Here is an 8,664-nt window from a genome sequence, read left to right on the forward strand (position 1 = left end):
AGACAAAAGAAATGTACACAAAAGAAAAACAAGAACAAATATAGTGGTTTTATTTACAGAGCTGCAGAAATCTATGTTACAAAGTTTAAAACAAATGTGAGAAAACTGGCGGAAAGAAGAATCATCTCATCTACAATGTTGGGAGGGTTTTAATATCCACTTCCTTTCTTTGGTGATGTGACACATTGCTGTACAGTTTCCTCAGAAATGCTTTCAAGTTTTGTTCAGCACTGGAGAATCTTGCCCCTAATGAAAGACTCTTAGAAGTCCATTGAGCTATGAGCCAGGTAGTCTTTCCTTCCAATGTTGGTGACCTGCTTGGTCTGCATGGCCTCCAGCTTGGGACAGTCTGTAATACGATGACCAAGACCACCACAGAATGTACATCCTCTCTCGCCTGAAGAAAAAAGAAGAATCTGATGTAAGGAAAGGATTGTAAAGAATGCAACTGGCTTCAGTCATATCACACGAGGCAGTCAATATTAAAAAAGAAACCAAAAAACATGATTAAGGAGTAGCTATTGAGGTGGGACAACTCGCCTCCGATGTCCAGCATGGTCTCGTCTCCGGTCTGGAGTACCTGGAGGACTGGAGGAACTTTCTGCTTGGCTTCAACAAGCAGAGCTTTCAGATCCATCAGAACGGATTCATCTATAAACAAACACATAGACTGGTTAAATTTTAACTGTACTTAAACACTGATACACCTAACTAAATGTATTACAATAAGTTATTTCACATTAAAAGCCAGCACCACTTCAGCTATGCCATGCCTGTATGAGTAAATTACCATGTTTAAAACCATACAGTGGTGTTTCAAAAACATCCAGTATCTGTAATTACTGGACAAACCTTAACAGTGATGTTACTTTTTTACTTTGGTCAGCGACATAAATAGAGCATGGCTTACACTGGCTAGCATTCTCAGAGAGGTTACTCTCCCTCCTTAGTAATCAATCTAATTTTATCTTCAGGTTGTGTCCTTACCGCAGCCTTTATTGATGAAAGTTGTGGCAATTCCAGTTTTGCCCGATCGTCCAGTTCTTCCTATTCTATGGACTGAAACGGGAACATTTTGTCAAATCAGCTTGAGAAATTTTAGAAGAACTAACAAATACGTGATGAAGGTAAAGCCATATGCATATTATTCTCTTACCATAGTTTTCTATCTCTTCTGGCATGTCATAGTTCACTACATGTTGAATAGCTGGGAAATCCAGACCCTTGGAGGCAACATCGGTGGCCACTAACACATCTTTTTTTCCTTCTTTGAATGCTTCAATGGCTTTTGTTCTTTCCTCTTGATCTGGAAAAATACAGAAATTGATCTCAATAAAAAGCATTTTCTAAGAAGCAGAAACAATTCTGCATCACCGGAACCCATGAAGCAGAAACCATGAAGGTGACATTTGCAAGAAAGATGGCATCTGGTGGTGATGATGAGCAACTACAAAACAACTAAAAGATGAGGCTTTGCACATACTAAATACATTCACCAGCCACTTGATTAGGTACACCTGGCAGAATTTCAATGCAGTCAGGCATGCAGACATGGCCAAAATTACTTCCTGAATTTCAAACTGAGCATTATGTAAATGACTTTCCACATGAGATACTTACTGGTACCGAAAGTGCTGACTTACTGGGATTTTCTCACACAACCATCTTTAGGGTTTACAGAGAATGCTGCCATCCTGCCTTATATCAACAATTCAGGCTAATGGTGGTTGCACATAGAGGCACAATTTGGGCCCCTTAGTGCCAACTGAACACTATTTAAACACCACAGCCTACCTAAATATTCTTGCTGACCAAGTCTTTCCCTTTAAGACCACAATATATCCACCTTCTACTTGCTGCTTCAAGCAGGATAAAGCTCCAGGTTGCAAAGCTCAGATTATCTCAAGCTGGTTTCTTGAACATAACAGTGAGTTCACTGAACTCAAATGGCCCCCACAGTCACCAGATTGCAATCCAACAGAGCACCTTTGAGGTGTGGTAGTACAGGGGAGTCACATCATGGATGTGCAGCCGACATATCTGCAGTAATTGTGTGATGCTATTGCAATCACGTCAATATGGACCAGAGTCTTTGAGGGATGTTTCCAGTAGCTTGTTGAAGTTGCCATAAAGAATTAAGGCAGCTCTGAAGGAAAAAGGTTCCAATCTGGTACTAGCAAGGTGCACATAATGAACTGGCACTCTGACAATGATTTCAATGAAATATTTAGACTCTGCATACCTTTTCCACCATGTATGGCCACTGCCTCTACTCCTTTAAGCAGCAGATACTCATGGATGGCATCTACATCCGCCTTTTTCTCAGCAAATATCAGCACCTGTCAGAATGAAAAAGGACTTGTGACGTGTTGCTTTAATTCTTTATAAGAACTCTTTATAAAAGTGTCAAACACGTGAAAGTACGAACTGGAGGAGACGTTTTCTGGAGACACTCTAAGAGGTACACCATCTTAGCCTCTTCTTTGACGTACTCCACTTCCTGCACACACATAAAAATATTTATTTCATTAATATTTTTACATATGTATTTGGAAGGCAAACCATATCTGTGACTGAGACAAACGACTATTTTAGTGAAAGATAAAGTCACCTGGATAACATCCAAGCTGGCAGCTCCTGCTCTGCCCACGTTAATAGTAATGGGTTTGACCAGTGCACTCTTGGCAAAGTTCTGGATTTTCTTGGGCATAGTGGCACTGAAAAGCAGGGTTTGTCTTTGACCCTAGATTAGGAAACACAAACAGAAAGCAAATGTTTTCATGACAAATTTGGCATGAAAATAAAAAATCCAGCATCAACTGGAGGAAATATTTCTTTGCAACTGCTAGTAGAGCTTATATTATGAAGAAATGTATTACCTCTGAAAGTACTATGACTACCTGGAAACTGATGTCTCAAAAGCAGTTTAAGTCAGACTGAATGGAGAACTTTAGTGAGTGCAGTAACAACAAAAAGCCTATTGTACTCTGCCAAGGTGTGGATTTGTGAAACGAGAAAAAAGGAATTTATTGTTATGTTTGAGAGAAGCAGAGGAATCTCAGTTCTCTAGTGTAAAAAACATTATGCTGTCTGGCCTTGGTAGGGTGGCTTTGTAAAGCTACTTATCTGGTGAAGGATAGAGCAAGCACAACACAGAAAAATGGATGAGGAAAAACTACTGCAATAGTGCTGTAACATTTAAAAGCTAGAGCCATGAAGGACTGCCTCACCTTGAAGTAAGAGAAGATGGTTCGGATGTCTTCTTCAAAACCCATATCTATCATCCTGTCAGCTTCATCCAAAGCCAAGTAGCGACAGATGTCCAGACCCACCATCTTCTTCTGCAGCAAGTCCATCAATCTCCCAGGTGTAGCAACCATCATATGGACGCCGCTTTAACCAAGACAGAGTTGGAGAGAAAATTAGTCCACAACATCACATGACATTTTGGCTTTTTAAAGTGTAGTACTATCAGTGTTTAGGTAGTAATGCTTTTGAGCTTTATGCATGCTGTATGTTAAAGCTTTGATTCAGGAACACGTCACTTTTTTTGTTCCTCGCTGAACGTTAGGGCTGAATTGTGCAATTTTTTGCTTGACACTGAAATGGGAATTCTGGTTGAAATCCAGATTTTTTTCACAACACCTTCAGCTGTACTTACTGTTTTACAACCTCCATCTGCTCCTTGACAGACATTCCTCCGATGCAGAGGGCTGTGCGCAGCTGAGGAGCTCCCTCCTCCTCCAGCAGCTTGCAGTAATACTCTATGATGCCATGTGTCTGCCTCGCCAGCTCTCGCTGCAATAACACACCGGGTTATAAAACACACACAGGATTCAGGAGTCAGAGGGATAAGAAAAACAGAGGTTCTCAAAGCTAATGTCATCTTTTCCAAAGGGCACGGAAAATTCACAGTGCATGAATATTTGAAAAGGCTTTGTTTCCTCTATTTAGATCATAGTATGCCACAACTGCCCTTATTTAACAGTATCGGTAATTACCTACATTATTTTTTTATGTTACATTTTATGTTACAGTGGAACCCCCGACTTACGAATACCCCATTTAACGAAAAATTCAAGTTACAAAGGCACTTAATGGCAATATTTCTGCCCGTGTTACGGCAAAATGCCCACGTAACAAAATCCGCTGGCTCTGATTGGCTGAGCCCAGAATGCCTTCCGAATCATGTGACAACCCCCTTGGCTTTCGTACTTGCACTCCGCTGTTCCACTTGAACGATGTATTGTTGTTGCAGTTAGCAATTAGCCTATAGCCCATCGTTCACTCAAAAGGCGCGATGGGTGCTTCGACTCGTGAAAATTTTCGACTTACAAAAGACCCTCGGGAACGAATTAATTTCGCAAGTCGGGGTTCCACTGTATCATTTATTAATTTGGCAGTATGCACAAGTTCATTAATCAAAATGATATTTATACTGCTAATATATAATTATTGTTAATGATCAATTTCCAAATTTTAAGTTTTACAAAAAAAGCAGAAACATTAGTAAACTACTTTTTTTAAAAAAAATTGAGATGCCAATTGTAGTGTTTTCTTACATTCCTGCACAGAAAAATGAATTTTGTGGTTCAATGTTTTTCTTTGTCCAGTTTCTCAAATTTTTCAAGGATGTATTTTACATCATGCCGAGATATGTCAGGTTTTTTTGCTAATAGCTCTTTCAGAATCACCTCATTGGTGCAAAAATATAATTTTTATGAATGTCAAACTGTCATCTTTGGGAGTTATTTGCAGGCACTGTTTTATTTGCATTGAATTACACCTGCCTATGACAGTAAGCACTATCTTCAGCTATAGTTCAGCTAAGGTTTCTTTTTAGTAGCAAGGCCTCTGGAAAGAGACTTTGCTGCTGAAATATACACTTTGAGTATTTGATTTTGAGGAGATAGCACTCCTAGAGTACAAACATGAAAGTGGCCCCACATGAGGCTATTTTCTCTGAGATTTCACCCTGAAGCCCAGAACAGCACAATGAAGGTGAACATTTTTTAATGTCCATTAATCAACATCTTGAATTCTATTTTTAAAAGCCTTTTAAAAGTATATATTATTAGTAAGTAATTTTAGTAAAAGTAATAGTTTTGGTCTAAAAACCATGAATGTGCATCAGTGGTACATTTTAAGAAATGAAGGAATACATTTATCAGATATTTAAATTTACGTGATATGACCGATATAAATGTGCTGATTATGTTTTTCTTACTGAAGGACAGATGATAAGTCCATACGGTCCCTCTCTCTTAAAGAAAGGCAGTCTTTTCTCTTGCTCCAGCGCGAACATGATGATCGGCAGAGTGAAGACCAAAGTCTTTCCTGATCCAGTGAAGGCGATTCCAATCATGTCTCTACCTGAAAGACTACAGACAAACGGGGTTCCTTTAAATGTACTTAAAAAATAGAATTTACATTACAGCCTTTGTGTTCTATTTATACATACACTGTTGGGATTCCTTGTATTTGAATTGGTGTTGGGTGGATGATTCCCTTCTTTTTCAAACCTTTCAGAATTGCTGCAGGAAAAACAAACACAGATTTGTTGTCAGTTGATGATCACTGTGAACCATGAGTCAGTGTTTTTGATGTGCTGGGCAGAGTCCGCTGTCACCTGGTGGAAACTTCATCTCTCTGAAGCTTTTGATAGGAGCAGGAATGCCGTCGCCATCAACCAGGATGTGAAATTTCTTCCTGACGCGCTCATGTCTGGTGTCTGGCATATTCAGGATGTAGCGTGGTGCTTTCCAGCTATACAATATATTTGGGATGAAAGAATATTAAAAAAGAAACTACAAAGAGAAACTGACTACATGGAATTCTGTGATAAGGAGCTTACCTTGTTTTTATAGGATCATCATATATGATACCTTTGGCCATTTCCTTCACAGACATCAGAGCTGACAGAAGAAGAGAGATGAAAGTTGCCAAAAGAACTTGTGCAAATTCAGATAGTTTACCACACTTTTCTCATGCCTACCAACATCTAATTCAAGAAGGCTAAACAGAAACCATTAGTTTACCTCTGCCCTCTGCAACACTCTCCAGGATCTTCTCCTCCTCTTTCAGCTGCTTCTCTTTGGCTGACTCCTTCCGAGCTGTAGGTATAAAAATAAAAACAAGTTAAGGTCATAAAAAACTTATGTAGTCAAGTTAAAAACTGAATAGTTAAACACAGAAGTATCAGACCACAGAATGGGTCTACTTTGAACTAGATACCTTCTGCCTTTTCCTTGAGGTGTTGATGCTGGTCGAGGAGACTAATATGGGAGCGTGGACCAAGAGCCTCATCTTCATCCCTCTGTTCCTCCCCACTGTCCTTCTGTTCTTCATCCACCGCTTTCCCTCGCAAGCGCAACATCTTTTGTAGCTATAAGTCAGAAAAGTTATAAATGTATTTAATTTTGATACATGTTAACATGCAGTGATGAGAAAGAGTAAGTCACATTTTTAGAAGTCTTATTTATTAGAAAAAAAAACTGCAGTCAATGTGGATCAACCAGATCTAGTCAATTTCTCCAATCTACTCAATAAGGTCAATGTTTTCCCACTATGAAAACAAGAGTTGGCAGTTTCTACCTGCATAAAACTCAATCAGAACAATGTTCAGTAACTCACCATTTGCTGTTTTCTGATTTTGACTGGAACATATGGAACGTAGTCGTCATCCTCCGATCCTTCTGAGCCAGTCCTTTCATCCTCGTCATGGGATCTCTGTGAAAATATATATACATATGCTAATTTACATATTATCAGCTACACAGCTGCCTTAGTGTGTTTCTGTTATTCTCTAAGAGATATTGGCTCTCCACAGATACAACCAGTACCTTTGAATAAAACTTCTGCCACACAGAACATTATGGAGCACAAAGCTGATGATATAAAAGCAGTCTGATGATGGTAGACTCTTGATAGCATCCAAATAACAACCATGCTCTTATTTCATAAAATGATATTTACTGAACATCAATAGACACTCAAATCATATGCTTGTATACGACTAGTATGTCAGCGGTGTTGGGTACAAGGCATTATTGTAAGCATATTACATTGTATCAGACTACTATACTAACCTACTAACAACTTATTAAACAACAACAACACATATTAATGTGCTCGTGTTTGCGTGTCCCTGTAAGCAGACGAGCAGCAGCATTCTGAGCCACTTGCAAATGTGACGGTGAAACCTGGTCAATAAAAACATAAAGTGCATTACTATAATCAAAGCAAGTGGTCACTAATCCATATTAGGCTCTCGTTAAGCCACTGAGAGATAAAAGTCAGGATGTGGGAACAATTTAACATCTTTTTCTTCCCTACAACAGACCGATTTCACTTCCCGTAGGGAGAAGGAAAAAGGTGTAGAAGTCTACAACTTTACAGAAGTGGAAATGTGAACATTATTTTTATTTTATTTCACAAAAGGACAGGAGCACGATGGTAATCTTGCATCAACTGCATTATACTGCTATCACAACACTTGCAAACATCTGCACAGCTAGCATGCTAACATGAAGCTAGAAAAGAACCCAGAGTGATGTCTTGATGCATGATAAGTCATCCAAGAATCCCAGAAAGATGATTCAGATGAACAGAATAAACTTTCTGGCAACTCAGAGTTATGTTAAAGTGGAGTGTCAGCTGATCCCAGCTCAGCAGCCAGAACCTGATCGTCAACAGGTAACAAAGGCAGTGATGAGCAGTCATGCTTTGTAGCATCCATTTCTACATGCATCTACAGTAGAAGTCTCTTTCTTATTGTTGAATCATGAAGACTGAACTTAACTGAAGCGAGGCCTACAGTTCAGCCACACCTAGGAAGGTTCTCCACCAAGCTTTCTCCGTTTCACTATAATGCCTCTCACTGCGGTTGGCTCTAGTAACCCTTTTCAGACTGTTGGACGTCAGTGACTTTCTCTACATCATAGCATGATGCATTTCTTGTTTTCTTGCCCCAAAAGCTCCTTACTAATCATAAATATTAAAGACTGAAATCTAATTTTTAAAATATTTTCAAGTTTCGTACTAATTTTACATCCACAGGGCCACATTTATGCTGTCTCTTACTGTAACCGCTTGATACCACATACGTCAACTTTACGTCTTTATAGCAAATGTTTTAGCACTGCATCATGGCTAATGCTAATAGTAGCGATTTAATAAAAACGATTGTACAGAATTAAGATGAACCGTCTGTTATTCAACCACTTTAATTTGCTTCTATTAAGGTTGCCAAGTGAGCTCGACTCCAACAGATAGCAAAACGACTCGAAGATTAGGTTAAAGCTAGCTAATGTTACCGTTAGCTAACCCTTGTTAGCGTAGCTTCTTTAAAGTATGGCTGTTTAATTTACCTTTTGAGGTCGGTTTTCGGTCTCCATTTTATTTAGGAATAACCTAACGTTCCTTTAAATGCTTTTGCTTCGAAGTTTTTCGGGAAAATACAAAAGCATACAATTTAACAAAAGTAACTAATCCGCATGTTTACACAGTACGCAGAGGAGAGGAAGCCTTGATACCGGACGGAGGGCTGGAAGGGTCAAACCTTAGCGAGCAATTTCCCAATCGCGAAGCGCTTCAAGTAAATGCAGCAAAAGAGAAATGTAAAAAGCAAACACCACACTTTTTGTCAAAACTGTATTGTTTTTA

General features: G+C 39.1%; 1 protein-coding gene across 1 annotated transcript; it reads right to left on the minus strand.

Annotated features, from left to right (window-relative positions):
* Nucleotides 1-27: 27 nt before the first annotated feature.
* ddx41 (DEAD (Asp-Glu-Ala-Asp) box polypeptide 41) lies at nt 28-8,548 on the minus strand. Its single transcript, XM_084942808.1, has 17 exons — nt 8,370-8,548; nt 6,634-6,729; nt 6,235-6,385; nt 6,039-6,113; nt 5,855-5,915; nt 5,630-5,766; nt 5,462-5,534; nt 5,228-5,381; nt 3,662-3,798; nt 3,231-3,393; nt 2,612-2,743; nt 2,429-2,500; nt 2,243-2,339; nt 1,157-1,306; nt 988-1,059; nt 541-651; nt 28-397 (listed from the first exon to the last, which is right to left on the minus strand). The coding sequence occupies exons 1-17, from the start codon at nt 8,394-8,396 to the stop codon at nt 261-263; spliced, it is 1,845 nt and encodes a 614-aa protein (XP_084798934.1). The 5' UTR covers nt 8,397-8,548; the 3' UTR covers nt 28-260.
* Between the last annotated feature and the right edge of the window lie 116 nt (nt 8,549-8,664).

Source organism: Perissodus microlepis, chromosome 2 (assembly GCF_051167445.1).
Source record: "Perissodus microlepis isolate ML-2025 ecotype Zambia chromosome 2, ASM5116744v1, whole genome shotgun sequence".
Taxonomy (NCBI): domain Eukaryota; kingdom Metazoa; phylum Chordata; class Actinopteri; order Cichliformes; family Cichlidae; genus Perissodus; species Perissodus microlepis.

Bases quoted from the DNA above. Each gene is read 5' to 3' on its own strand.
- ddx41 (XM_084942808.1), bottom strand. From the start codon at position 8,396: ATGGAGACCGAAAACCGACCTCAAAAG. The intron at 5,767-5,854 runs GTAAGCTCCTTA...TATATTGTATAG, and splicing joins GATGATCCTATAAAAACAAG to CTGGAAAGCACCACGCTACA. The intron at 2,744-3,230 runs GTGAGGCAGTCC...TTCCTAATCTAG, and splicing joins CCATCTTCTCTTACTTCAAG to GGTCAAAGACAAACCCTGCT.